This window comes from Tilletiaria anomala (genome assembly GCF_000711695.1).
Source record: "Tilletiaria anomala UBC 951 chromosome Unknown K437scaffold_103, whole genome shotgun sequence".
Classification (NCBI taxonomy): domain Eukaryota; kingdom Fungi; phylum Basidiomycota; class Exobasidiomycetes; order Georgefischeriales; family Tilletiariaceae; genus Tilletiaria; species Tilletiaria anomala.
Window position 1 is genome coordinate 1 of NW_013546919.1, and position 25,634 is coordinate 25,634.

The window sequence follows — 25,634 nt, forward strand, 5'->3', positions numbered from 1 at the left end:
CATGGTAGACTATGGTGCTCAGACTTGCATGAACCTCGCCCTTATCTCTGCCTGCCTTTGCACAGGGCATTTGCACCTCGCCACATTCGTCTACTAGCACCACTGACGCTGGGACCAATAGATCAATCCATGTGCGCGGTGCGCCACAAACGCGCTGAATACCGCTGACCTGACCATGCCCACTATGTACTGACAAGAACCAACGCAGCAATCACAATCGACAATAGTGAAATGCGCGTCCATCAAGCCACCCGATGAGAGCACATTGCAGGGCTGTAAGCCTCATCTTGATGACTGGGTGATGCCGAATGTCTGACTGTTGACCCAGTTATTTGCTATACTGGTCATTCGCTCCGTTCAATTGGCCCAGAGGGGCGACTTGCAGTCTCATTCAAGTGTAGGGAGTTGCTGCCACCCGTTCAATTACTCAATTTGTATCTCTACAGCCGCATACGTTCATATTGCACGTTTCTGGACCGAATCACCCGCATTCGGGTCAGCTGCGAACCTCGTATACCAAGGATCACAAGGCCAGCGCAGCGACAGGCCAGGTGGACTGCATTTGGCGCGTGCCGAGGCCATTTCGCCCAGTTGCAGTCTCGGCTGCTCGTCAGAACCAGCTGCGAAGCGAAATCCAAAAGTGACAAACTTCTTCGCGGCTTGGCCCGGCCCGCGGTAGTGAAGTTTCAATTAACTTGTCATGGCGCTCCCAAGTCGCACCAATGTTGTCTGCTGCTTCTATAATATATCCCACGGTTGCTCAAGGGGTGACGAGTGCCGGTTCGTCCATGACAGTACGACAAAAGCGCACACCGCCGTATTGTCAACTGCCATGTCAGGGCAAGAGATGACAACGCCACCAGTCTCTACAAAACCGGCAACGATCTTGGATCCTCTGTCTCCGAAAGCTCAACGACCATGCAAATGGTTCCAAGCTGGGTACTGCCGCAGAGGCCAGGAGTGTTGGTTCGCCCATATCTCCTCGCCAGAAGGATCCAATCCGGAGGGACAAAATGCTCAAATTCAAGCATCAAGGAGCGGAGCAAAGAAGGCGTCGGAGCCCGCGGCTTGCACTTCTTCGAGCGAAGCGGTCAAGCAAGGCATTGCATCTAATAAAGTTGCGGAGGATGGGCCTATATGCGGCATCTGCTTGGAAGTCCCCAGCTCCTTTGGCTTATTAGGTGAGCTGTCAAGCAAATGTACTCTGAGTGCGATGCTGATGCAATCAATGCGACGTACCTCGCCCCAACAATTGCGCTTCCTCCAGAGAAATGTTCGCACCCATTCTGCCTCGGTTGTCTACGATCTTGGCGCAGGGGAAAGGAGAGAGGCGAAGGGCCCGAGGCGAATGCCATTCACAAGACTTGCCCCATTTGCAGAGCTCGTAGCTTTTTCATCGTCCCTTCCAACGTCTTCGTTCCCGCAGGCGCGGAAAAGGACCGCATCGTTGCTCGCTATAGAGAGCATCTTGTGAGGACGCCATGCCGAAATTTCGAGCGCACCAAGTATTCTCAAAATCACCCTTACTGTGCATTTGGAGGTGAACCAGAACAATCCTCCCGTGAGACAACTGCAAAATACCATTGAACTGAATCAGGTCAATCTTCTGTAGATGAATGTTTCTACGGACATCGGATCGGCGACAAGCCATACAAATTCCACATGAACGCAGTGGAGATCCGTCGGTGGAATCGGTCCCTTACGAGGGGCCAGTCTCGGCGATCACATACATACGACAATTTCTTTAGCGATGATGACGACCTTGCGACTTTCATGACTCACATTCATCCTCGCCTGGATGACCTTACTCGCGCCCTGCATGAGTTCGCTGAAGACTATGATTCATACTTGGGCAACGACGATGACGGCTACTTTGGCAGCGATGACGAAGTCGGATGGACGAGTCATTTTGATGACGAAGATGAACTCGACCGCGTACTTGATTTCTCCCGCATCGCTTTTTGAAGTCTACCTGTTGCCGAATCACAGGACAAGCTCGGCGACAATTGCCCCTCCGTCACCCTTCACAGTTCACATGAGATTCAGCGAGCAGCGCATATTTGTAGCATACATAGCCTTTGTTCTCAAGCACATGCTCTAATTAGTTTCCCTTCACTGGCTGGCCGTGAAGTGAGTCGTCGCGCTCGCCCGAATCCTGATGGCGGCTTGCTCTGCCGTTAAGTCTCTTTGCGGCTCACCCAACATTTCAAATCTACAATGGGGTCCCAGGTCAATGGTGGTCTCTCTTGTCAGCTCGATGGAATAGCAGTGACTCACCCAACAATGAATTTGCGAACGGTGGCGCTCCGAAGAAGAGGGGGATAGAAGTGAATGTGGAAGTGTGCAAACTCGCCGAGGTCTTTAGTTTCCGCGGTGGCACCCTGGTGTCCTGTAGGAACAGGTTTCTGATGAATGCCCATGCTGTAAGGGAAGCTACATTCGAAAATGTTGTCCAAACGGCATGCCACCTGGCCCAGTAGCGACGCAAGGGCAGACAGCTCTTCCTTCGACATGTCTTCAAGCGAGCCGATTTGACGTTTGTACGGAAGGAGAAGGATTTCAAAAGGCCATAGTGCCCAGTAAGGAACGACGGCGACAAAGTGCTGGTTCACATCGACCACGCGCGGCCGGTCCGGGAGCGAAAGCTCGTATGCCGCATACGTGAGCAGTAGAGATGGTCTGCCTGCATTGTCTTTGGGCGGCCGCAGGACTGTATCGTAGTTCTTAGGGTCGAGTGCGTATTTCTTGAGGTTACGTAGTACTTTACCAGGCTCCTCAGGAATGTAGTCCAAACTCCAGATCTGACCATGCGGGTGCGGATTGCTACAGCCCATAGCCGCGCCCTTGTTTTCAAAGATTTGGACGTATTGGATGAACGGATTTTCGCGAGGAATTTTGCTGTAGAGCTCCCTCCACGTGTTGATGACGGGCAAAATGTGATCCTCGGCCGAATAAGGCGCCGTGGTGAGCTGGGCGAGAGTTAGATTGTGGGAAGGGTGAAAGCACACAACATAGCATCTCCCACGTGCATTTTGCGATCGAAGAAGCGGGTGCTCTGCGGTAAGGTCGCGTTAGTGCATGTCGGAAGCCCTCCTGTCCGAAAACGCATCGGCTCACCTTGAGGTGCGGGTTCCGCCTCCTCTGGCTTCAGTGCTGCAAAGTCGTTTTCGAAATACTACGGAAATGGACCCTTCGAATGTCAGAAGATTCTCGTCCTTCGGGCAGCCTTCGCGCCATTTTGATTGCGCACCGTTGTGGATATGTACTTTGGGTTGTGCTCCCCAGTCGCTCGGGGATTGCCAGGACAAAGGTAACATTTCGGATCGTACTCGGGCAATTCGGGCCCATCTCCGCCCTCCTGGGCACCTTGCCATGGGCGCTTCGTCCTGTGCGCTACGAGGACGGGCACGGCCGGGCCCAAAACATGAAGTCAGCAGCATATACCCGGCAAGACAAGCCTGAAGGTGAAAGAGTCACGTACGGGAGCACAACACCCAGCTGTCAGTGAGCGGGTTCCACCGGCGGTGTGGATGCTCAGATGGGTCGAATGGCTGCATGGCAACACCCAGCAGTGTTGTGAGACGCAGATAAGTATCAATTTTCTGATCGAAGCTCTGATGCTTCTTTTTCCTGCCTAGCGGTAGAGAGGCCGAGCAGGCGAATAAGGTGGACAAGGTACGATCTTGACTCCAGGCGTTGTTCACTTCAATCTACTGTTTCCTGCTCTCATCATCTCCATAAAAGGGGGAGATGTGAAATGCGGAGGGGTGAGGACCGCGTTGCCTGTTCACTGTTTGGGAGGTTGGCCTTGGGTATCCTACTCCCGAGAGTCCAAGCAACACCAAGTTCAAGCGCGCACGACACCCGGAAGTCTGTCTCCACTTAAAGGCATCACGCAGAGATCGCCGACGAGGACTGAACGCGACTGGACACGACTCACAGCTGTGGAGTACTAGTGGGTGGTGCGGTTGCACTCGTAGAAGGTGGGTCAACATGGTCCAAAGCTGCATACATATGATATCATCGTTTGCTGGCCACGGGTCACCCATAGTGAGCCCGGCTCAACGCTCAGCGCTCAATCACTTCTTCCATCTTTCCATGCCCCAAGGTCATCACAGAGATGTGGATGTCTCTTGCTTGACAGGCTTGCTGTCTTGAGAACGGACCAGCGACAGTTGAACGCGAGGGCGGCGCCACATCGTATGACTTGTGCATACATCGCAGTCATCGCACAACCAGCCGAAATCTTGAAGGAGGGACTTAGGCTCCTACAACGTGCCAATAATGGACAACATCGAGGAAGCGTTTGATGCCGCTCTTCGGAGCGCGGACAGAGCTTTTGAGGAAAGCCAAGAGCGTACATTGCTGCCTTTGACCAGCATTCCTTACGCTTTGGAACTACTCGGCCTTGATCCTGATGACTCGTTTGTGCTCGATCTCTTCAAAGACACTGCCGCGCCCATGACGCCCGGGAAGATTAGACGTGGCGCAGAAGATCAAGGCGTGCCATTCGGCCAATTTCGACAAGTTTGCGAGGTGTTGCTGTCTTCGACTACAAAGAAAGAGTATCACAGGCCCGGATCAAGCTTGATCCAGCGTGGGCGTCGTCACGGCGTCTCAGTTGACGTCCCCAGCGAAGCCAGTGAAAGCGAGCTTTCTGACTGTCAAGGTTCCGGCGCAGATGACGAATACCTCGATGATGAAGAGTGTCAGTCAGAAATCGGGGAAGATGGCGATTATCATGCTGCAGCGCCACCTCTATCTTCTAGAGTCACTGCTAAACAGGCAGGAGAAGCAGCTGAGGTGTTGAGAATCCTCCAGAGTAAGACCGGGAGTAGGCCAGGAGTGCCGTCAACTTCGGGGCTTTCCGCTCAGGACTTACGCGATATCGCCGCCAATGTTGGAGAAAAGCTTTCCGAAAATGACGTGAGCCTTGACGTATGCTCGAAGCCCATCTGGACCTAGCCGCTGATGCATCATAGAGACCCACCTAACACAGGCCCAAGAGATGATTGAAGAAGCGGTTAAGATTCGGAAGATACAGGCCTCGGGAAGGATTAGTATTCAAGAAGGTTCTCTCGTGGGCACCGAAGAGTGGGCTTAAGTCTCGCTGAATTGCTCGTTTTCACAGCATCTGACGTCTACGTCTTTCCAGGCTCATTGCCGTCCTCCGCAGGCTCAACGGAGCGTGATATCATCCTCGCCTTGCTAATGCGCTTCGAACATATATCGCCATCGCACTGGATATCTAGCTCCGTATGCTCTTAGCAGAAGCTTGGTCACTCGCCGAAGGCTGAGGCATTGATGTCCGGCGACGCACGACTTTGCAGCTGTCCCTATCGTTAGTGGCCATTCCATGAAAGCTTTGCGCTGTTTACGGGCAAGTCACTTGCGTATAGCGCCGTACCTCGCTTCGGCAAGGGGCATCAGATGCGGTCGGAGGGTCGGGAAACGATCGTGATTGACTACAACGACGTTGCCGTTAATCTGGAGCGCGCCCCGTCAAACACGTCGGGCCATTACTCACGCGCCTTGCAACCCGCGTGATTGATAGAGCATGAAGCGTCAGTGGCAATATTTTTTCGACACTTGGTACTACGGAGTACCTGTCCGAAATACCAGCGAGACGAACACACAGACACATAAAAGATACATACAGCCTGGCATCGCCATCTGTCGATGTCACCAGCCCTCTCGATATATCAGACCTCAAGATGACGCGAGCATCGCGGCGGCAGGGTTAAGCAGGAGGAGGTAGGAGAATTTCAGCGCATGAGGCCCTTTTGCCGGCCCCGCGTCACTAAAGGACATGAACATCGCTTCAATTGTGGCTCTGTTCCTCTCTAGTATCTCGAAGGTGGAGCATCAAGCAACTGTCGAGCGATCCTTTTCGTGTTCACAAATTCAGGCGAGCTGGACGTCCTGATCTTTGCGAAGACCTCATATGCCGAATCTCTCGCTGCCTCGTTCGGTTCACTCGAACTCTCCGCCATGAGGCGAGAGGCGCTCACGCATGTCCGCCATTAAAGGCTGTTGCAAGGCTTCAATCATATTCCCTTACATCAAGAGACAGTTTCGATGAGATTCGGCATGCTGGAGGGAAATATTAAGCTTTAGAGTTTGCGCAAGCAGGCACGACGGGCTGTCAATAGCTGATGAAATGATGCGCAAGATGTACAGAGGGAAAATATGGAGAGGAAAGGAAATCAAGGGCTTAAGCCAGCATGCAAAGCGAGTTGCGGACGGCCATAACACTGCATTCGTATCGGCCATCCCCTCTGCGCAAGATCTGGCCAGCGGCAAGGCAGATAGCGCCTTCGACGACAAGTGAGCGCGCGCCCAGCAATCAGCGTAGTCATGCCCTTCGACAGCCGCAAAGCCACGCGCCCGTTCCTAATGCTCATCGAGAAGCCCCACACCGCAGCAAACGATGTACTCCAGGTAGTTGGGTATGCCCCGACATTGTCACGCAGCGGAGTACAAGGAGCTTGCGGGCGATGAGGATGGTGGACACAGCGATGGCAGCGACGAGATCGATTTCCTTCGCGGAGATGATAAAGTCGATCTCGTCGCTGTCCTCTCTGTGTCCACCATCCTCATCGCCCAAGCTCTTTGTGCTTTGCTGTGTCCCTTAGAAGTTTGACGTTGTCATTGAGCTCTGAACCGGCCCCTCGACGTCGCCTGTTACACTGGGCCGGAGGTCCGCAAGCACTTCCTTTCTGCTAGTTGCAAAGTCGACGGTAATGACGTCGTACTCTCACAGGGCGTCGACCCCCCATGATGGGGTAAGAGGACTGTGTTGAGGTCGACCGAATCATGCCGGTCATGCTGCCTTGAGTAGGAGCGGAGGTGGTGCCGGATCGTTTCCAGATCCGCTGTCGGCGTCGCTCTCGCTGCGTGGATCACATCACGTGTGGTCATCTGTCGCAACCCCCCTCCCCCACCGCCCTCCTCCGGCAGCCGTTGCGTTGGGCCAGCGTGCAGCGTGACGCCCATCTCATCGCACCATCCCCTTATCTCTGCGCTTCACATCTCGGCCCAATACAACCATATCTCCTTCGGCTTCTCCCCACTTTGCAACACGATGGCACATTGCCAAAGACCTCAGGCGCGAGGGCGCTTCGCCAAAGGCCGCCAGCACAAAAGTCCAAGTATAACCGGACCAGTTGTTCTTGATCACGAGGACGTGCCGTAGGTGCTGCGTGGGTGAGCCGTCTATGCTACAGTCGAGCCCTGGCATGCTCGCGCGATTTCGCGGTTGCTGAGAATGCGAGGAAGACGGTGGCTCAGGCCTATTATCCTCCCAGGGGCGCATGACTGTGGGCGGGTGCTGCTTGTCGATGGGAGCTCAGATGAGGTCGCTGCTGCTGTCCTGGAGGGTGACCGCGCCCTGTTCAAAGATCGCACTTGCCTTCGCCTGTGTCTCCGCCATAGTATCGATAAGGGTTACCACCAAGCATGGGACAAACAGGACATCGGTGTACGTCATCCGTTCCCAGCGGCGATCCTTCGGGTTGAACTGGCTCAGCCGGCCAACGCTTACTTGTATGGCCACGGGAAGGTAACTGTCGTCCACTGTCTTGACATAGCGATCTCCATCCAAGGCTTTCTAACCAGTTCTCAGCCGAGTTCAATGCAACATCACGTGGCTGCTCCCGAGGGCGAACGTCAATTCGACTCCCTTTGTCTTTTATGGATCTTCTGACCCTTTGTACTTGCGTTTCCGCCGCAACTTCCCTGAAAAGCTACCGGCGAGCAGCATCCTAGTCACTCGCCCGCGAGGCCTCATCCGCGGACGAGATTGGAGTCTCGGAGTAGCAGACGAAGAAGCTGGGCTTGACTTTGACACCAGGCGTCCTAAAGCGCTTCTTCTCCGTGATATCCGGGCACTGACTGTTACGGTGAACCTATCCACCGTAACCCCAGCAGTCGACTAGGTCCCTTTCTGGGTTGTCGCCCACAGTAAAGGCTGTGTCGTCGCTAGCACGGGCGGCATCCTCCTTCGTGCGCCGGGAATCGTTGGCGACCTGGTACACATTGTCGAGGGCTTTGGTGAAGTCGGTCAACTCGAAAGAACGTTTGACGCGGCGAAACTCGTTATCCTGGGACCCAAGACGGAGACGACGAGGGTGTGTCCTCATGTGAATGCGTGGATGAGGGGGTCGGAACGTTGCTGGGCTGGCCACTGGTCGGAAAATGTGCTCCTGCAGGTCACCCATCTTGCGCTCCCAGTTGCTAACGACCTTGTGAGCAGCGCTCTGGCCAACCCAGCGCATTGTTGCCTGCACGGACTCAAGCGAGACCTTCTTGGAGCGTGAAGCTGCGATGCCACGGTCGCACATCCCGCGGGAGAGCGATGCTTCCGTCATGGGAGATGCATTAACGTTCTTACGGCTGAACTGGGATTCGAGTTGCTTTGAGCAGGATTGGTAGACAACGGTGCGCATGAGCTTGCCAGCGATCTCATTGGTAGCTTGGGTGCTTTCGCGGACTGCCATCGCCCGCTCGATGGGCATGAGGGTGGTGCCAATGCATTTTTTCCATTGCATTCGCGACATGTTCTCGTCAAACTTGCTGCCTTTCTTTTCACACTCATACGATGGAAACGGACTCGCGCCTGGTTACTGGCTTCAAATCGACCCAAGGAGTTCAGCATGCGCAAACCCCCGGTGGCGGAAATCTGTTGATCACTTGCTTTGGCAGAGCCATGATAGCGATGGCGTTCAAGCCCACAACCCGTCAGAACGAGAGGATGGTGCACGCCAATGTTTTTGTTGTCCCACACTTGGTCAAGAACTCGATTTCCACCATGTCTTTCACAAGATCAGACTTCGCCACGTTCTCAGATGCCCGCGTCACATTCCAAGATGGCTCCAGCCGGAAGATGCGCATCGGCACTGACGGACATGCAGGCTATCCTTCCCCTGAGCTCATCATTTGGGAAGCTGGAATGCAGATGCCTGAAGTGCGAGTCATATTTGAGGCCCGAAGCCATCCGATCCCACTGGCTGCCAAAGTAGGCCAGTCGCTCAGCAGGAAGAACAAAGCAATGCTTTGGCATACAGGTGTGGCGTTCCATTTCGCCGCGCTGCTTCAGTTGCTACCTGTCCTGAGTTCCTGGCGACAGTCCGCTAAACCTTCCTGCCGCATGTGACACCTGCATTGTAAACAAAGCAACGCTCAGTACAGCAACACCTCTCAAGAGACTTACACCTGCTTGGATACGGTGCCTACCGACCTCATCGAACCATTGCCTTCCTCCACCTGCACTTACATTCAGGCCATCGTCGATCACCACTCTGGCATGGAGGGCACAACAATTGCACAGCAAGAATGAGGCTTTCCCAGAAATCCAGACGTGGCGGAAAGTGGTGCTGTTAGTGAGGCGGAGAGTTGCTCCGCCGGATCCACTGCGATCAAGGCAAATTGTGGTCGAGCGGCTTCCGAGTGTGGGCTGCAGGCCCCGGTATCAGGACGTCCGCAAAACCAGTTGCTGTTTCGGCCAGCAATGCTTATGCCGGACGCGGATAACTTCCAAGTTGAGGCAATAGCTTGCTCCCTGCCTCATGATAGCCGTCTGGCGGCACGTTTGTGATCAGACGCCATCCTAACTGCAGCGCATGCGATTAATCGGTGGGCCAGTAGCAACCGGCGTAACCGAACACCTTTAGAGATAGGGACTGGTAAGGCACCAGACCTCTCCAAACTGAGAATGTTCGGTTCTCTTGCTTATATTGTGCCGTGCGGTTCGACGAGCGATTCCTGGAGCCATGGCGGCACCCGTGTTAGCAAAGCTGCGACCTAGGGACGTCCCCGGAATGTACCTCAGTTATCGTGACCAAACAGGCAAACTAAAGAACCACAAGCCCTTCCTGCCTGCGCTCCAGCGCGGTGGTATCGCTTGCGACATTGTCTTCGATGCAGGTGCAGCGACAGCGCGGACGCGCGAGCCAATAGAGCGACGCACTTCTAAGCAGCACAGCCCGTAGAACACCACGAGGATGATGGAAGGTTCGAGAGCAAAGGCCAAGCTAAGGTGGCTGCATGTGAAACCTAGCACCTTCTGAATATATAAAGGGCCGTACATAGCGGCCACCGTTCGTGTAGCGTAGAGAACAACAAGAAGTTAGAGTATATTGGCCGTAATGAACCATTCCTTCATTAGGTCATGAGGCCAAACCCAACGTCTAACTTGACCACTCAAGAAGCTTGATGCCAAGAACCAAGATGCCAGTATATGTGACCTTGACAGGGGCCACGGTTAGCATCAAAGAGCTGCATGGCAGCAACTACGACGCATGGGCTTACAAAACCCGGATGCTAATGATTAAGACCGGCCTGTGGGTTTACGTGACCAGCACGGTCAGTAAGCCTCTGAATGACGACAGTACCGTCGCTGGCGCTTGTCATTGATGACGAGATCACTGGCTCGATCTGCATGGTGAAGGCATCTAAAGCGCTTTGGCTCTCAACGTTGAAAGCCAAGTACCAATCCACGAAGGGAGTTGCCCTCTTCATACTCAAGCGAGTCTTTTGGAGCGACAAGAAGGGCTCTTCAGAGAGCATTCAGGAGTACCCCGACCACGTAGCAATGATGTGCGGCAAGGTCAAAGCACAAGGAAATGACATGTCGAAGCCCGACTACTGCCTCGCCACCCACATTGGACTCGACTCATGCTACAACAATCATTTCAAGGTTCTCGAGCAGCTTGACGATCAGTTGACAAGGGAACACAATGACGCAACACTACTTCAGGAGGAGCTTCGCCAGCAATGCTACAGTGTCAGTGAGACAACTGGCACAATCATGTGCAGGAAGCATTCCAAGCATGCGAACGAAAGACGACTTACTGGATTACGGCAAGCAAGAACTACGTGCAAAGAGAATGTCGATCGAAAAGAAATGCATATTGTCACCTCGGCCGAAATCACCCGCCGCTTCGACAGATGCTATGACGACATTCACCATATGTAGCGTTGCCCTGCAGCGCACGAACGTCAATGAGACGCATTCCTTAACACGGGATCTTCGCACCACCTCGTTCTTCAAGGCACTGCTCTCACCAACCAGGCTAAGGACTATCCTGTCATCACGTTCGCCAATGGCACCACGTTGAATGCAGTGGCCCAGGGCGACAATGGACTGATCTGCGTCAAGACCAATAAAGGGAACATTGTCGACATCTATCTCAAGAATGCAACTGAGGTCAAAAAGGAATCCAGCGGGGCCTCATCATTGTCAGTGGAGTCAAACTCGTGGAGGCCGGCAGCTGCATCACGCTTAAAAAGGATGGTGCAGCGGCTGTAGAAACTACATGGTGGCCATAAAGGCAGGATTGCACAACGGTATCATAGCTCTCCCTGTAATGCTGAGAACCACCACCGTAATGCAAAACATGTCGGCCTATCCAGGTCGTGCAGGCGCGGACAGTGAGCCATGGCGTCAATACCTCGGCCATGCAGGGCGTGACTCTCGCAACGCAACCTGCAAGGCGAAGGGGCTACCTGTTACCGAAGCTGATCGCATATGTGAAGCGTGCCCGCTCTCCAAACGGCACCAAAAAGGGAGAAAGCAGAAGACGGCATGTGCTCGAAAGGGTGCACATGGACATTGCTGGATCTTTGTCCGTGGAGAGTGTAGTCGGTGCGCTTTCCTTCCTGACCTTCACAAATGAAAGGCTGGGCAATGTCTGGGTTCACACACTAGCAGATTGCAAGAATGTTGCCGACATCATCAACAATTGGATCCGCCAAGTAGAGAAGGCGACGAGCAAGGAGAACAAAGTCCTCTGCTCGGGCAACAGTGGCGAATACGTCGGCATGCGGGTGCAGCAACCCCTTCAACATCACAGTATCCCGCACAAAAGATCAGCTCCATACACGTCTCAACCTAACTATATTCAACACGATCCAAGCATGGATCAGCGCGTCGACGCCGAAAATGGCACTCTGGGGTGAGTTGGTCGCAGCAGTAACCTACACCAATAATCACTGCGCACGCATCGTATATCACAACGGTCGCATGAAAACTCATAATCCAGAAAAAACGTGTTGCAATCGCAGCGTATTGATCGACCACCTTCACGCAATAAGCTCAATGATCTACTTCGTGCATGGCGAAGCGCTGCAAGGCACCAAATTGGACGAGCGTGTAGCCAAGGGCACCCTCGCCGGGTACGACTGTGCCATGATGTATCCTGTCTGGATTATCAGCCTTAAGCAAGTCCCCCGGTTTCGATACGCGAGGCCATCGAGACACCGGACAGGCCCGCTTCACTGACGAAAAATGGAAGAAACCACCGGCTGCAAAGTCACTACTAGTAATACTCCCGGACCAGCCGCGCCAGAGCACACGCCAGCCAATCCTGTCGATGAGGGACAGAGGCTGTCACGGCAACAGACGCAAACATAACAACCCAAGGAGGAGCAACCCTCACAAGAGCGCCAAGTACCCAATTTGAGAATGGTCGACTCATGTCAGCAAGGCTCCTGCGAGGTCTAGCGCGTAGGGTCATCCTACTTACAATCCATCATCGCCTCCGATTCAGCAGAGCCTCTCACTTACACGGAAGCCTTCGGAATTGACAATGCTGACAAGTGTGAGATGGCAATCAAGCTTAAACTCGATGGCCTCAAGAACAACACAACATGGGCTGAGGTAAAACTACCATCGGGAAGTCGAGCCGTGGACGCAAATAGGTATTTACAACCAAATGCAATGGCGATAGTAACGTGTACCGGCCTAAATCAAGACTAGTGGCTAGTGGCTTCTCGCAGATCGAAGGAATGAATTATTACGACATGTATACGCCTGTCTCCCCACCGACTACCCTTCATACAGTATTCGCTCTGGTCGCCATGAACAGCCTGCTTTCCGTCACCTAGACGTTGAAATCGCCTACTACCTTAGGGCGATTGCGAGGAGGAAGTCTACCTCGAACCACCCGCCGGATTGCGGTGTTTGGCTGGCAAGAACTTGCGTTTGCGCAAAAGCATTTACAGAGCACAGCAAGTTGGCCAGACCTGGCACATGAAGTTCGACACGACCCGTTGTCATGTCAGCATCACCAGTGGCGAAGGCAACCAAAGCCTATACAGACGCACAATTGATGGCAACTTCACGGTCTTGGTGGCCTATCTTGACGACCCTGTCATCGCAGCTGAGCATCGGGAGACGGCCCTTCGACATTGACACATACTGCTTAAGTTCTCAGACTGCTTCAGCAATACCTCGGCCTACGGATCAGAGTCAACATGTACACACCGCCAGAGTTTCCGTCAACCAGGCGGCCTAAGCAAAATCGATACTTCGAAGGTTCGATATGGCAGAGTGTAAGGCTGTCGCAACTCCTGCCTTCAACGCGCAGAATTATGTGGATGCTAGCGAGACGATTGACACCAAGCATTCTACCCTGCAACTAGCGGATCTTTGCTCTACCTTGCGCTCGGGGATACAGCTTGACCTGGATTACTCGGTCGCCAGGGCCGGGTTGGACAGCGCAGAGCCAACAGCAGCAGCTTGGCAGTGTGCTAAGAGGATCATGCGGTACATCCGAGGGACCTGCATCCTTGGGATCGAGTGCAGGTGGGGAAGTGGCACGAACCTAGTCGGCGTCTGTGATTCAGGCTGGGAACTCGGAAAAGATAGGAAGTCTATAACGGGCTGCATTTTTTTTCATCCCATAAGGCATCATTAACTTGTTGCCACAAATGCCAAGCAAGGTTGCGTATTCTTTACAGCAGGCAGAGCTTATGGCAGCAAGGGAGGCAACAAGCGAGGCAGCTTGGCTACAGAAGGGTCTGCGGAATCTGCGTTCTCTAGTGAGCATGGTTATCGAGATCGACCACAATTGCGTACTTCACCACATTTTCGGCAATCCCAAGCATACAAGAAGCAAGCACCACAATGTTGAGGTCAAATATGAACGGGAAGTACATGAGAGTGGCACTGTCAAGTTCCAGAGGGTCGACAGCAACACCAATAGGGCCAATCCTCTTACCAAGCCGCAGCAGAGCAAGCAATCGGAAACGCATCACACAGTGCGGGCTTTCACGTGCAGCCACTGTAGCTTGGTCCTTGCTCCCAAACCTTCCATGACGTTCGACGGTTCTCTATGGGCGGTGATTCTTCGGCGTGCTTCGCTCTGTTGACTTGCGCGTCCGTGTCCGCGCTGACGCTGCTCTTGCGTCGTGTGCGCCTGGCTACCTTCGCCCCATAATCTCTAAACTTGAACCTGTCTCTCTATTTTCTTGATACTATGGACGCTCCGGGATTGATAAATGATATCTACGTGGTGGGGCTTACGGGCTGAAATCGTGCAGGCTTGAACTGCTGGGCTGTCTTGTGCTTGTTGAGCCGCATGGTGAGGTTTTTCGTGCTCTCCTTCGGAGAGGCAAATGCTACAGGACTTGATAGCATTTAAGGGCAGAATAGCCGTAAGGCCACCCTTGAAATAAGAAGAACCCAGTCCAGTCAGGGAATCGAGTAGGAAGAAAAGAAAAAGATCTGCTGCGAATGCATACATGGATGTAAGAAACGTGAGGGGCCCGACAAGTTTGGAAGTAAAGCGTTGATGAAAGCTAATGATGGTGTCGGTCGGCTGTGACGATCGAGCAGATGTCGAATCGCCTTGAGAATGGAAACGAAGAGATGCCAATTTTCATACATCAGCGCCTTGCAGAACTTTTGCTCATTCAGCGGTGTGAAGACCTTATGTCCCTTCATTTCTGGTGTTGTTCCACAGCCGCCGAAATGCAAGAGCCAACCCCATGAATGCTGCCTCGATATGACACACCAATGTCTTGGTCATGCCTGACAGTGCAGCGCCGCCCACAAGAAGCTGGCCGATACCGATGGGTTCGAAGGGTTCCCTTCGGCAGGTTCTGCGTCTGGAAATCCGGAATAAACATCATTTGGATTATGTTTCTTTTGGGCCCATCAGTCTGTCACCAGGGCTTTCAAAGGTGAAACTTGGAGGAAATGTATCTTTCTTAGCTTTGAGACGCACGTTACCGTCAGCGCCGTCATATGACGCATAACAGAACAAGCACGCCTGCAACGCAGCGGACGGCATAGGGAACCGCGGTGACCGCCTAAGTTATCCCTTCCTCCGAGAGCGTCGCTCACCAAAATTTGAAGGAGCTCTTGTCGCGCCTGCGTTGGCCCTTGTGGCGCAAGGCCCTATTTATATGTATGAATATGATGTACGCTTGCTATGATGAGGTTTCGATCTGACTTCCAGAAGGACGCATCTGCTGCTCACGTCTCGATAGACGACGCAATGACAGCCTGGTATGCCACACGATCATTTGCAGCAAAATTACCATTAAATGTTCAAGGACAGCATATCGCGGTCTGAGTAACGATCGCCGAAATGTTTAATCAACGCTTCGAGGCACTGACTAAGAGGAAGAAGAAGAGCGTCACCTCAGCCGGTCTGCCATGGCCCACGACTTCGGAAAGTGTTCCTTGACTACGACGCTGGCTTCGAAGAATGGCCAGATTTGCTCGCAGACGCGATATTGGCGTATCGATCCCCAATTTGCAGAACGCTTCAGCGCCTTGCCAGCCCAGTTCATGTATGTTCGAGATGCCACCTAGACGTCCGAGTGAGCAATTGTTGGACGCCAAGAAGACTGGAGCAGCACACCAACCACGACATCCAGCGCATCAACAGAGCTCAACACGGCCAGATCCCGAATCTGGAATAGCATCGCATTGCTGCCACCACACGGTACCGTCTGCAACGGCAGCAGCATGACGTCTGTCACGGGAGTTGCAACGCTTTAGTTTTGTTACGGATCGCCAATGTTGGAGAGATTCGTCGAGTTTGGCAGCCTCACGTGGGACCGCTGCGTGCCCAGCGGCCACAGGCCCTGCGTGGCAGTCGAAATGGGATTCTGTTCTAAGCCTTGGATTTGGCTGTGTCAAGCTCTGTTGATGCGCTGGATGTGTCAGGTGTGGCAGCGTTCTGTAGGACCGCTGCCTGTTGCTGCCGTTGAATGGTGATCTCGCGACAAAGCTGACGCATAGCAAAGGCAGCAGGCTTGAGCAAGGGAAGGGTCATTTTGACATACGCAGTGGCTCCTTGGCCCTTGTGACGCACAGCCTTGGCAGTTGAGGAGCGCGGGCCCGTGCGTGTAAAATTGAGTGTCCGCTATAGATTTGGCTGTTGGCCTGGGCAAAGGCTCGTGCGATTCTCTCGGCTTGGTAAGGTGCTCAAGCAAATGGTTTCCGTTGAGTATCTTCTTTTGTGAAATATACGAAAGTCCATGTTGTCGAGCTTTCACTGAATGGCCCATGTGAAGTCTATTGCGTGGCTCGCAGATGGGAGTCTGTGTTCGCCTCAAACTTCAAGGGTGGATGCTTTTACAGGCCCGCTTTTGCCCAGCTCTGGCTGACTCACGAGACTCGAAGAAGTCGCAGAGAAACCAGACAGGGAGGCGGAGCGGATACAGCTACCATCATTTTATCTGAAGAGACGCGATCTTCACCAGTCGTCGTCGCTTTCTTCCTCATCACTGTCGCCCATGTTTCCTTTCCGCTGACTAAGGGCAGCAGCGAGTGCACTTGCCAGGTCTCCTCCTTCGGCCTCATCGACACCAGAAGGATCGGCAGTGGGCGCTGCAGCTGCGACTGCTGTTGCGGCAGTCGCGCCAACGGCAATGCCTCCGGATGCTGATATGGGTGTAGGCGCTTTCTTGAGGTCGTTGACGGACTTGCCCTGGATGGATGCGAGAAGTGCTGAACGCCCGGTATGTGGTACAGGAGCTCCGGATGCGCTGAGCGGTGGCGGAGGACCTCCGTTGGACGGCGGTGGCGGTGGTGGCGGAGGTGGAGGTGGTACACCACCGCTGGCGCTACCCCTGACCGAACGCGATGGGGGCGGTGGCGGAGGAGGTACGCCTCCATTTGCCGTTGAGTGAAGTGTTGGTAGCGGGAGCGGTGGTGGTGGAGGAGGTGGTGGAGGTGGTGGAGGAGGTGCAGAAGAGCCTTGATTCGTGGGCCGCGATGGCGGGGGTGGTGGACGTGAAGATGCAGCGCCGGGCACGACTTCTATTCGTGATCGTGGAGCTGGTGGGGGTGGGGGCGCTTTGCGAGCACTTGTCCGTGATGGTGCAGGTGGAGGCGCCTTCTTCTGCTTCCCCCCCGCCGGCTGCTCTCCCCTCTTAGATGGTCCCCCTCGTTTTCCAACAAAGTCCCGGATGAAGCCTTCGTTCTTCGCAATGTCCTTCTTGCTAATTCCCATGTTCGAGAGCTGATCCAAAAGTGCCTGCCAAGAGGGGTCCACATTCTCAGAGGAGAACCCATGCTCTGCAGAGAAGCCCATGTGCGCCACATGCTTGAACTCAGAAGGCGCAGAGATCATGGACTTGTCAATCTTCACAATGCCCCCTTTGCTCTTCTTCTTGGTGCTTGTTGAGCTTTTCGCTGCGCATTTGCCAGCATACGGACTGTGAGCGATTGGGTCATATGGATCCTAAGATCTAAAGAGAGACCTCACCGTATTTGGATCTACCTGCGATCTTGCGATTCAATTCGTTCGCCTCGCCCTCATCGGCAAACGAAAAGCCGACAAAACAGTCCTGACAGTGGGATGGCATTGATATCAATACTCGCTGGCTCCAAAAGCAAGTCGGCCCTGCGCACGCACATCCCCTTCGAAAGAGTGAAAGAATGCCCGATCTTGACTGTAAGAAAAGCCCTCGTACAACTCGTGCTCCCATAGAGTGCCCCTCGTTCCCTTCCATGATGGACGTCAGGAGCCAAGGTCAGAGCGTGGAACACATGCAGAGGAGAGCAAGCAACTCACCTTCAGATCGATCAACTTGAGGTAGAATGACAGCTTTTCATTGTCGCGGACAAAGGCGAGTGCACCCTCTAACCCTGCGTATCTCCATGTCTTGGTGTTCGGATCGGCTGCATAGACTCGCGCGACGGTTGCTGTGATGATCTTGCACTTCGAGGATGGGGTCGCAGCTTTGACTTTGGCTTTGTCGCTGCTGTTGATCGTAGCAGCGGACGGCATCTTTTTCGAGCGGCACGTACTCAAGACTGACAAGGCCTTCGCGAACGTCACGTCAAGGTGGGTAGTGTCCAAACTTCCTGTTCGAACAGAGGGTTGGAGCGATTATAACCCACACATTCACCGTGGGGGCGCGATGATGATGCTGACGGGGCTGGTGTGGATGATGTGCGGTCATGCAGGCCAGCCCAGATGTACTTCACAAATTCCGCTGCTGTGGACGTGTACAGTGTCCTCCCTACATTTTGAGTCGCAACTCAACAAATATTTAACCTCTCTTTTCTGTTTCGCATACCGCACGCATACTTTCATAAACAATCTTCCTTGCAAGTGCGCTGATCAAAATAGTTCTATGGCAACGTCAACCACTTCGAAAGGTAGGCGATGCGTGGAAGGTGGGCTCAGGCTGCAAGCCTATCATACTGCATTGTGGTCCGACGTGAAAGACCAGGGTCAGGCTTGCAGCCTAAGCCCAGCTTCTTTAAGTACTTCCTTAAGCCCTGACAAAACAGAGTCCGTCACCCTCTTTCCCTGGGCGAAAGGACGGGACAGACGGGCGACAGCAACATCCGCACAGCACTCGTCGTCGGCTTCGCCGCGCGAAGTTGCTGTTGCGCAGCAATCTATAGCACAGCTCGCTCTTCCTGTGGCGTTCTGACTGAGCGCTGCGTCACATTCACAATCATTTGCCCACCTCGACGTCCTCCACGCTGCAGGCCGCGATAACCATTCACGATAGCAGTCTTTGAGAATGCAATGCGACTAATTAACGTTACAAAGATGCTCGATGTATTTAAGCCTGCCCAGTCTCCCACAGACTGCGAAGGTCTTGCAATTTATTCTTGCCGATGGCCTTGGTGGTGCCACGTCCGCCTACATGCTCCCCATCAATGCCCGCTCCCGTATGCGGATGGAGCGAATGTGCAGAGTCGTCCCCAGCGGCAAGCGCTGCGAGGAACTTAGTCTGCACGCACGCAGCGCCTTTTGGCTTGGATGACGAACGCAAGGCGGCGGAAGATTGAGGATGTGCGCTGCCCAATGGCTTCACTGGCTCCTTCGCCGCCTTTATTGCACACTTCTGCGATGCCAATGTCAACACATCTCTCGTAAGAGTTGATGCAGGCAGCGTTGAAGTGCTTGATGTGAAGGTCGGACCGACGGTCGAGGGTGTATGTTGTGTCTGCGTGGTCTGTTCGACGGACTCTTGTGAGGCCACTGCTGGAAATTGGTTAGATTCTTCTGCAGCTTTGCTGAATACCGGCTGAGGTGCATTTTTGTTCAGGAAAATCGCAGCCTGGTGAGCCTTCAGGATGGGACGATGAATGAGCGTCATGGCGCCCGGACTCGACAGGGATGAAGGCTTCGCCTGTTCTGTTTTCACTGGCTCGCTTACTGATTTCGCAGCACTCATTTCCGGGTCGACGCTTGGACGTGTTGAAGCAGAGCCAGCCTTGGAGCCAAAATCAAAGTATGATGCTGCTTTCATAGGAAGACCGGGCTTCACCTGCGAGTTAGTGTCCTCATTCAGCGACAAGCGGCGTGAAATTGGATGGTCTTTCAGCGCGTTCCCTCCCTTGCGCTGACCTGATGGCTTGCTTCCATCGACAAGCGCCCTGAGCTCTGCAGACAAGGTCGGCACGTCATCCACTTGCACCCGAGACTCGTACGAAACGGCTCGTGGCTTGGCCCTCGGCTCAGCCATAACGCCATAGCGCTCGGCCGCAGATTCCACCAACTTTTCAAACCGAGACGGAGTGATGTTGTCTGCGCCAACGAATGCTGAAGGAGTTGGAGTCTTTGGACTGTTGACGAAGGTCGCACCGAGAACTGATGGTGCTGGTGCAGGCTCAGAGACCAAACGATCTTTCTGAGGTGATGCTGGGTCAGCTGATGATCTCAAAAGCGCAGAAGCAGCAGGCATCCCGCCTTGCGACCTGGATCCACACGCTTCTACCGGAGTTGCCTGTTGCAACCAGTTTCCTACACGACCGATAGCCTCAGAGCTCAGTTTGCGTTGCTCTTGTTCTTGCGGTGACACTGGCCGGTCCTTCTTAGCTGCATCTAGAGGCGCGGAGACCAACGATGCCTTCGGAGGCACCGATCCTGCAGACTTGGTTACATGACTGCCAGTCTTAGTGTCCACAGCCGATTGCCTTGCAATATTCGCCATCGCTACGACTGGAGGCAGAGTTTTTTTAAAAGACGCTGCTTCCATCGGTGAACTGGGCCGACTCAGTCGGCTTTCTAGCGCGGTCAAGCCCTGACCACCTGGAGATGGGGAGATGGAGCGCCTACGAGAATTGCTTGCGTCTTTTGAAGGAGCTAGCGGAGCGTGTGGGCTCCTCGACAGGCGGCAGCCGTCCGATGAAACTGCGCTTGCAGGATGCGGGGCGCTTAAAGGCCGCGCTTGTTGGGCTATCGTGCTTGTCTCGACAGGAGTGGACGAGATGACATTCAGAGTCGCGTGAGGCGTTGGAGACGAGTTCCTGCTTCGTGAGGCTGCGACAGCCTTGAAAGCGATCGACTGGACTGACTGCGGCGCAGCCGCTGCTTGCGTTTCCGATGTGGCGGATCGCTCTCGAGCCTGGTTGAATAGGTCCGACGCTCTAGGCCGAGTATTGACAAGCGATGCAGAGAGTTCTTTCTTTGAGCTCGCACTGTTCTGCGACGAAGGTGGCTGGGGCAGACCTTTATCCCTCTCGGCTTCTGCTGTCACTATCCTCTTTTGTCTGTCCGCCTCTTCCTGGTCCCATTGCAGTCCGACATGCGAAAGTGCTTCCTTCGTCTTCGCCTCGCTCTTTTCGTCTTCCATACCCGCGATAGCTTCAAACTGATCAATGTCCTTTTTTGAGACCGAGTTGCCCTCTTTGAACCCTTTCACCGACTTGACAGTGCCTGCCTGTGACTCTGAATCTTCGGTGATCGTGGCGAGCCCTTGCAGAACTGAGGGCGGTGGGGGCAAGCTGGCTATAGGATGGTATGTCGCCGGCGAAGGTGAATTAGTAATCGGTGATGTGGCATCGTTTGGAGACGTAGAGTAGCTCCTATCGGGAAAGACAGCCGGGGCTGGGCTTGCTGGAGCCGGCGAATGCATACCAGCTGGAGCTGCCCGTGCAGGCACGATGTGCTGGCTGAGGACAGGAGCCGACGCATGCCGGTTGCCCTGCCCTTGGTTATGCATTTGCATATGATACGTCGATCCAGTTGTCATGTCCCGCTGAGCAGCAAGCTGCGTGTGTGCCGTGGGGATGCCCAAGTCAGCAGGAGCAGCAGAAATAGGTCGCAAAGGCGGGATCTGCGCAATCTGACTGTGCTCAGGGATGACAGCGTAATTGTTCTGAGCCTGCAAGGCCTGAATCTGCTGCTGCATCTCGGTGCTCGCGCTGAAGGAACGCTGGATGTACATTGCTGACGCTGGACGAGGGGGTGCAAAGGGCGCAGGTACAGATACCCCGCCTACTGGCTGAACCGGAAAGGTGCTTGGCGTCCATCCAGGTGTATGCGGATCCCACGCAATCTGACCAGGTGCATCCTGAGAGAGGAAAAAAGGCTGCGCTGTGGTAGGCAATGCGATCATCTGTCCAGACATGGCCGAGCCTGGTCGAATGGGTAAAGCCACGCGCGGTTGGGGCAGAGGCGCTGGCGACCACCCACGCTCTACTGCGAATTGCTGCACCGCGTGCATATGAGCATCAAGCTGCTGTTGGGGATGGTGCAAAGCGTCCAGATTCGCCTGAGCGGCTTTCTGCACTGAGGCGGTGTGCGCAACGAAAATGGGAACTTCGACCGTGAGGTCCTTTGCGAATGTTCCCATGAGCACGCTCACAAGGGCGATGATGCGCACTTCGAAGAGTCGTGTTTTGCGGATGGTGCGTAGATCGCGAGGTACTTGTACCGATATGTTGAAGACCGATTCGTGATTGGGTGGAAACTCAAACATAGGACCTTTGAAATCCTCCTGGTGCACGACGTCGGTGATTTGTGGTCCCAAGCTTTCGCCTGAATTTGCTGCCTGCCCCACTGGAAAGACGAGGCGCCTTGCTAAAGACACACGTACACCAGCGATGTGCCTCTTGGTATTGTTTTTGACTCCACAGCGAAGAAAGACAGTCCCCCCTCCCCAGAAGAGCTGCTCAGCAACACCGGCTTCAAGCCAAACGACGCCGGCGCCACCCATAAACAATCGCGTATCCCCGACTGCCTCCCTTGGCTCCAAATACTTTTCGTCGTGCTCGTCCTCCCAGCGCTCAACGACAAAAGCGTCCTTTCTGGATGCAACCAGCATCCGATCTTCATGATACCAGACTTGAACCGTAGCCTTGAGGGCGTACCTCAGCGATGCATTTCCGGCAAAGACGACACTTGAAGGCGCGGTTTTGGGTAAGCGAAAATTGAAGGGGAATGTTGTTCTGCCTTTCCTCGCGGGCCAGTACCCCTGGTGAGGAGCGGCTGGGAGGACAGCGTTGGAAGGTGGGAGGTGTTCTCCTTGAAACATTGTTCTGTTGAACAGGAACATTTGTGTAGCGGCATGATCTCGCGATGTAAGCTCTGCAGCGATAGCACGCGGAGCCGGTGAGCATACATCTCAGGTACTATCAAAAAGGCACAATTACTTACCCTCGATTCCCTCGAGCTCGACGGCGATCTCTCCGATTCGAAGGCGCTGGCTGGTCGCGCAAGCCATTTCAAGTCTACCAGAAATGCTACCACCAGCTTCATAGATGTTGCTGTTCAGGATGAGTTCCAGCTTAACTTTTGGGTGCTTGTTTACTGTGTTCATGTGAGCTTGCTGCCGGTCTACTCGCTCGTCGTAGTCCAAGCCGCCTGCAGCCCCATTGTGGGAGTGATGGTGCAAGCTGTATGCGTTGGCTGCCGGAGACGAGATGAGCGCATTGGAAATGTCGCCATAGTGATCGATTTCTGACGGTGGAGGTGGCAGCCCAGCAGAATTGCGGTCCCAAGTGAGCGAGTTCCGGCGCACCAGACCGCCTTCTTGGGCCGGGCCCTGATGTTGATGTGCCGGCCCAGGGCTCGGCGTGGCACGGTGTATATTGGACATGGCGGACGAGGGTCGTAGCGGTGCATGTGGCGCAAACATCGCGCCCAGTCAGGAAACCTTTCTCGGAGACTTTGACTTGAGGGTGTGCAATGCAGGCTCAATGGAAATCGATTCTCCACGGTGCGTGGATGACGGTGAGCACGGAGCCCAGACTGCTCAGGTGGGGGTGTGGTCCGCGAGCTCAACGTGTTCCGCTAGCCGGCCAAGCTGGCCTTGATCTATGAGGAAGCAGATGCAAAGAAAAATTGTGACCTTGGACGCTTGCACCTCGATAAATGGGCAGCGTTCGGAGGGAACGTGGAGCAGCCCAGTTGCTGATAATAGCCTGTTAAGACCTTGCACATCCTATATGGTCATGTGTGGATGAATGAGACCCCTATCGGCCTCCCCCCGCATGGGAATGCCGTGCAAGGGTCTACTGTATAGCCGGCCGAGAGTGTTGCCACACCAGACCGCATATTACGTAGAGTCAACCACTTAAATTTTGGCTGGATGTGCCAACGTTCCCGCTTCTCCTCCCTTTAGCTCGATCATAAATCGCCGAGTGCTGCGACAATCGGCAACATTCTCTCACTCCAGAAGCCCTGCTCGCACTGTGTTTGAGACACTTCTGTTCGGTGCAACCGCTTTGAAATTCCGCATTCCGCACTGTTGCGTGTCCCGGATTAATTTTTCCTTCTTTCCCCCCTCCTCGCCTCTCTCCCATGCCTGCAGGTCTCTCCAAAGAGAGCGAGATTCATCCAAAATCATCGTCTCGTTGGCGACGTATTTCATAGGCAGCTCACTTCATACCAAAAGGCACCAGTACTCCATACGCATCTTCCATCGCATTTGCCACACTGAGAATTTGTCTGGGTAACTGGCTGCGAAAACCAACAAAGGCAACTTGAGTTTGCAGCGATCATGTCACAGGCAGCCGACGCCCCCAAGGCCGAGCCCGTGGGCAATGGCGATGCAGCAGTTTCCACCCCCACTCCAGCGGCGGCAGCTTCAACGTCAGCATCGTTGACGAAAGAACAGGCCAAGGCGGAGACGCTGCGGCAGGGTGAGTATTCACTTGTCAAGCTCTTCTGACGTTGGACGATTTCTTACACCTTGTATCACTCCGCAGTGGAATTCTACATGTCGGATGCGAACCTCCCATTTGATAAATTCCTCTTTACCCTTACGCGCAAGGAAGGTGGATGGGTTCCAATCGCGACAGTGGCTTCATTCAAGCGCATGAAGCCTATGAGGGAAGTCTTGACCACCGAAGAGATGATCGAAGCCATCAAACTCTCTAAATCTCTTCTCGAGGTGGACCCCACCAACACCAAGTTTCGCAGAAAGACCGACCTCAAGCCACGACCGGACGCATTTCACCGCAGCGTCTACGTAAAGGGATTCCCAGAGGAGACTGAGACGACGCAGCATGATATTGAGAAGTGGTTCGCACAATTCGGAAAGATTAACAGCGTTCGCTTGCGTCGCGAGGACCCTCGTTCCACAGCAAACCCTCGGCGCTTTAAAGGCTCAGTCTTCGCGGAATTCGAGAACCCGGAGGAGATGACAAAGTTCCTAAAGCTTGAACCAAAGCCTAGCTATGGGGACAATGCGGAAATGCTGATCATGACTAAGTAAGTCACCGACGACGCTTCGAGGCAAGATGCCACGAGGCTTATTTTTAATTCCTTCTTAGAGATGCATACTGCACGATGAAGATGAAGGAGAAGGGAATCGACCCGGCTACAGCCAAGGTGAACACGAGCAAGGGTGCTGGCGGCGGCAGCGGCGGAAAGTTCAATGCCTTCCGGGAGCTTGAGCGCGAAGCAAAAGGATTGCCTGCGTTCGAAAACGGTTGCAGCAAGCGGAAACGCGACAGGGACGATGGCGACGCAGACAAGTCGAAGAAGCCCTCGCGCTCAGACCCGCTTGAATTTGAGTTTCTGGGTAGCAAATTGGTCACGCAGCCCGATGGCACTGTCGACCCGGCCGCTCTTCTCTTTCCGAAAGATTCTGTCCTTGCCTTTGAGGGCGCGGGCCAGGGCGGCAACTGGAGAGATCTCAAGGAGACCCTGCTCACCGTTCTGCCTACTTCCTTTGTGGAGTTCCCATTCGGTGCTGTTGGCGGGTCCGTCGGGTTCAAGGAAACCGTCATCGAAGAAGTGCTGAACCAGATCAATGGAATGGACATCAAGGTCGGCGGACAGTCGATCACCTGGAGCCGCGTGGGTGAGGAGAAGGCTAAGAGCCTGTACGTCGAGCGCGCCAACTTCCGCGCCAAGAATCTCCTCGATCAGCGTGAACAAGAGTCCAGCAGAGGTGGCAGTGGTGGTCGTGGGCGTGGGGGGGGACGTGGTGGCCGTGGTGGTCGTGGTGGTCGTGGCGGTCGTGGTGGCGGCAGGGGCGGGCGCGGCGGAGGGGGAAGGCACTTTAACAAGCGCAAGGCCGAGGGTGATGATGCGCAGGATACATCCTCTGGCGCCGCTCCCGCTGTCGAATCTACGCACAAGAGGGCGAAACAAGACAATGGGACAGACGCATGAGCCAGGGTTGGCTTGGTCGATTTG

The 25,634-nt window shown here is 54.2% G+C and overlaps 13 protein-coding genes across 13 annotated transcripts; 7 read left to right on the forward strand and 6 right to left on the reverse strand.

The window, feature by feature from the left end:
• Positions 1–217: 217 nt before the first annotated feature.
• Positions 218–2,095, forward strand: K437DRAFT_259009 (uncharacterized protein). The gene is made up of 3 exons (XM_013385611.1): positions 218–1,181; positions 1,268–1,540; positions 1,613–2,095. Exons 1-3 carry the CDS (start codon positions 701–703, stop codon positions 1,963–1,965), a joined length of 1,107 nt encoding a protein of 368 aa, XP_013241065.1. The 5' UTR covers positions 218–700; the 3' UTR covers positions 1,966–2,095.
• On the reverse strand, positions 1,717–3,852 carry K437DRAFT_250661 (putative GAL7-UDP-glucose--hexose-1-phosphate uridylyltransferase). The gene is made up of 5 exons (XM_013385612.1): positions 3,482–3,852; positions 3,251–3,393; positions 3,118–3,175; positions 2,278–3,055; positions 1,717–2,212 (listed from the first exon to the last, which is right to left on the reverse strand). Exons 1-5 carry the CDS (start codon positions 3,555–3,557, stop codon positions 2,113–2,115), a joined length of 1,155 nt encoding a protein of 384 aa, XP_013241066.1. The 5' UTR covers positions 3,558–3,852; the 3' UTR covers positions 1,717–2,112.
• Positions 3,853–4,284: 432 nt separating this feature from the next.
• Positions 4,285–5,192, forward strand: K437DRAFT_270252 (uncharacterized protein; the record flags this gene model as incomplete). The annotated part of the gene is made up of 3 exons (XM_013385613.1): positions 4,285–4,926; positions 5,000–5,094; positions 5,156–5,192. The coding sequence occupies 3 exons, from the start codon at positions 4,285–4,287 to the stop codon at positions 5,190–5,192; spliced, it is 774 nt and encodes a 257-aa protein (XP_013241067.1).
• Positions 5,193–7,806: 2,614 nt separating this feature from the next.
• On the reverse strand, positions 7,807–8,661 carry K437DRAFT_10251 (uncharacterized protein). Its single transcript, XM_013385601.1, has one exon. It carries the CDS (start codon positions 8,556–8,558, stop codon positions 7,908–7,910), a length of 651 nt encoding a protein of 216 aa, XP_013241055.1. The 5' UTR covers positions 8,559–8,661; the 3' UTR covers positions 7,807–7,907.
• On the forward strand, positions 8,447–9,492 carry K437DRAFT_10258 (uncharacterized protein). The gene has a single exon (XM_013385602.1). It carries the CDS (start codon positions 8,600–8,602, stop codon positions 9,152–9,154), a length of 555 nt encoding a protein of 184 aa, XP_013241056.1. The 5' UTR covers positions 8,447–8,599; the 3' UTR covers positions 9,155–9,492.
• Positions 9,493–10,136: 644 nt separating this feature from the next.
• Positions 10,137–11,958, forward strand: K437DRAFT_275981 (uncharacterized protein; the record flags this gene model as incomplete). The annotated part of the gene is made up of 3 exons (XM_013385614.1): positions 10,137–10,787; positions 11,052–11,238; positions 11,679–11,958. Exons 1-3 carry the CDS (start codon positions 10,379–10,381, stop codon positions 11,956–11,958), a joined length of 876 nt encoding a protein of 291 aa, XP_013241068.1. The 5' UTR covers positions 10,137–10,378.
• Positions 11,959–11,975: 17 nt separating this feature from the next.
• On the forward strand, positions 11,976–12,300 carry K437DRAFT_259016 (uncharacterized protein). The gene has a single exon (XM_013385615.1). It carries the CDS (start codon positions 12,098–12,100, stop codon positions 12,278–12,280), a length of 183 nt encoding a protein of 60 aa, XP_013241069.1. The 5' UTR covers positions 11,976–12,097; the 3' UTR covers positions 12,281–12,300.
• K437DRAFT_280389 (uncharacterized protein) lies at positions 12,138–12,862 on the reverse strand. The gene has a single exon (XM_013385616.1). It carries the CDS (start codon positions 12,513–12,515, stop codon positions 12,318–12,320), a length of 198 nt encoding a protein of 65 aa, XP_013241070.1. The 5' UTR covers positions 12,516–12,862; the 3' UTR covers positions 12,138–12,317.
• On the forward strand, positions 12,786–13,686 carry K437DRAFT_10346 (uncharacterized protein). The gene has a single exon (XM_013385603.1). The coding sequence runs from the start codon at positions 13,056–13,058 to the stop codon at positions 13,293–13,295; it is 240 nt and encodes a 79-aa protein (XP_013241057.1). The 5' UTR covers positions 12,786–13,055; the 3' UTR covers positions 13,296–13,686.
• A 501-nt stretch (positions 13,687–14,187) lies between these two features.
• Positions 14,188–14,667, reverse strand: K437DRAFT_10348 (uncharacterized protein). The gene has a single exon (XM_013385604.1). The coding sequence runs from the start codon at positions 14,523–14,525 to the stop codon at positions 14,223–14,225; it is 303 nt and encodes a 100-aa protein (XP_013241058.1). The 5' UTR covers positions 14,526–14,667; the 3' UTR covers positions 14,188–14,222.
• Positions 14,668–16,490: 1,823 nt separating this feature from the next.
• K437DRAFT_279355 (WH1-domain-containing protein) lies at positions 16,491–18,029 on the reverse strand (the record flags this gene model as incomplete). The annotated part of the gene is made up of 4 exons (XM_013385617.1): positions 16,491–17,431; positions 17,505–17,586; positions 17,655–17,744; positions 17,814–18,029. 4 exons carry the CDS (start codon positions 18,027–18,029, stop codon positions 16,491–16,493), a joined length of 1,329 nt encoding a protein of 442 aa, XP_013241071.1.
• Positions 18,030–22,482: 4,453 nt separating this feature from the next.
• Positions 22,483–22,806, reverse strand: K437DRAFT_227928 (uncharacterized protein; the record flags this gene model as incomplete). The annotated part of the gene is made up of 2 exons (XM_013385618.1): positions 22,483–22,574; positions 22,644–22,806. Coding segments are annotated over 2 exons (255 nt in total), but the record flags the coding sequence as incomplete, so codon positions are not given.
• Positions 22,807–23,803: 997 nt separating this feature from the next.
• On the forward strand, positions 23,804–25,610 carry K437DRAFT_250668 (uncharacterized protein; the record flags this gene model as incomplete). The annotated part of the gene is made up of 3 exons (XM_013385619.1): positions 23,804–24,130; positions 24,197–24,701; positions 24,764–25,610. Exons 1-3 carry the CDS (start codon positions 23,989–23,991, stop codon positions 25,608–25,610), a joined length of 1,494 nt encoding a protein of 497 aa, XP_013241073.1. The 5' UTR covers positions 23,804–23,988.
• Between the last annotated feature and the right edge of the window lie 24 nt (positions 25,611–25,634).

Bases quoted from the DNA above. Each gene is read 5' to 3' on its own strand.
- K437DRAFT_10348 (XM_013385604.1), bottom strand. From the start codon at position 14,525: ATGTATGCATTCGCAGCAGATCTTTTTCTTTTCTTCCTACTCGATTCC.
- K437DRAFT_10258 (XM_013385602.1), top strand. From the start codon at position 8,600: ATGGAAACGGACTCGCGCCTGGTTACTGGCTTCAAATCGACCCAAGGA.
- K437DRAFT_259009 (XM_013385611.1), top strand. From the start codon at position 701: ATGGCGCTCCCAAGTCGCACCAATGTTGTCTGCTGCTTCTATAATATA. The intron at 1,182-1,267 runs GTGAGCTGTCAA...CGCTTCCTCCAG, and splicing joins CAGCTCCTTTGGCTTATTAG to AGAAATGTTCGCACCCATTC. The intron at 1,541-1,612 runs GTGAACCAGAAC...AATCTTCTGTAG, and splicing joins CCCTTACTGTGCATTTGGAG to ATGAATGTTTCTACGGACAT.
- K437DRAFT_259016 (XM_013385615.1), top strand. From the start codon at position 12,098: ATGATCTACTTCGTGCATGGCGAAGCGCTGCAAGGCACCAAATTGGAC.
- K437DRAFT_10346 (XM_013385603.1), top strand. From the start codon at position 13,056: ATGTCAGCATCACCAGTGGCGAAGGCAACCAAAGCCTATACAGACGCA.
- K437DRAFT_280389 (XM_013385616.1), bottom strand. From the start codon at position 12,515: ATGACCCTACGCGCTAGACCTCGCAGGAGCCTTGCTGACATGAGTCGA.
- K437DRAFT_10251 (XM_013385601.1), bottom strand. From the start codon at position 8,558: ATGTCGCGAATGCAATGGAAAAAATGCATTGGCACCACCCTCATGCCC.
- K437DRAFT_250661 (XM_013385612.1), bottom strand. From the start codon at position 3,557: ATGCAGCCATTCGACCCATCTGAGCATCCACACCGCCGGTGGAACCCG. The intron at 3,176-3,250 runs GTGCGCAATCAA...CCATTTCCGTAG, and splicing joins CAAAGTACATATCCACAACG to TATTTCGAAAACGACTTTGC. The intron at 2,213-2,277 runs GTGAGTCACTGC...ACCCCATTGTAG, and splicing joins GTTCGCAAATTCATTGTTGG to ATTTGAAATGTTGGGTGAGC.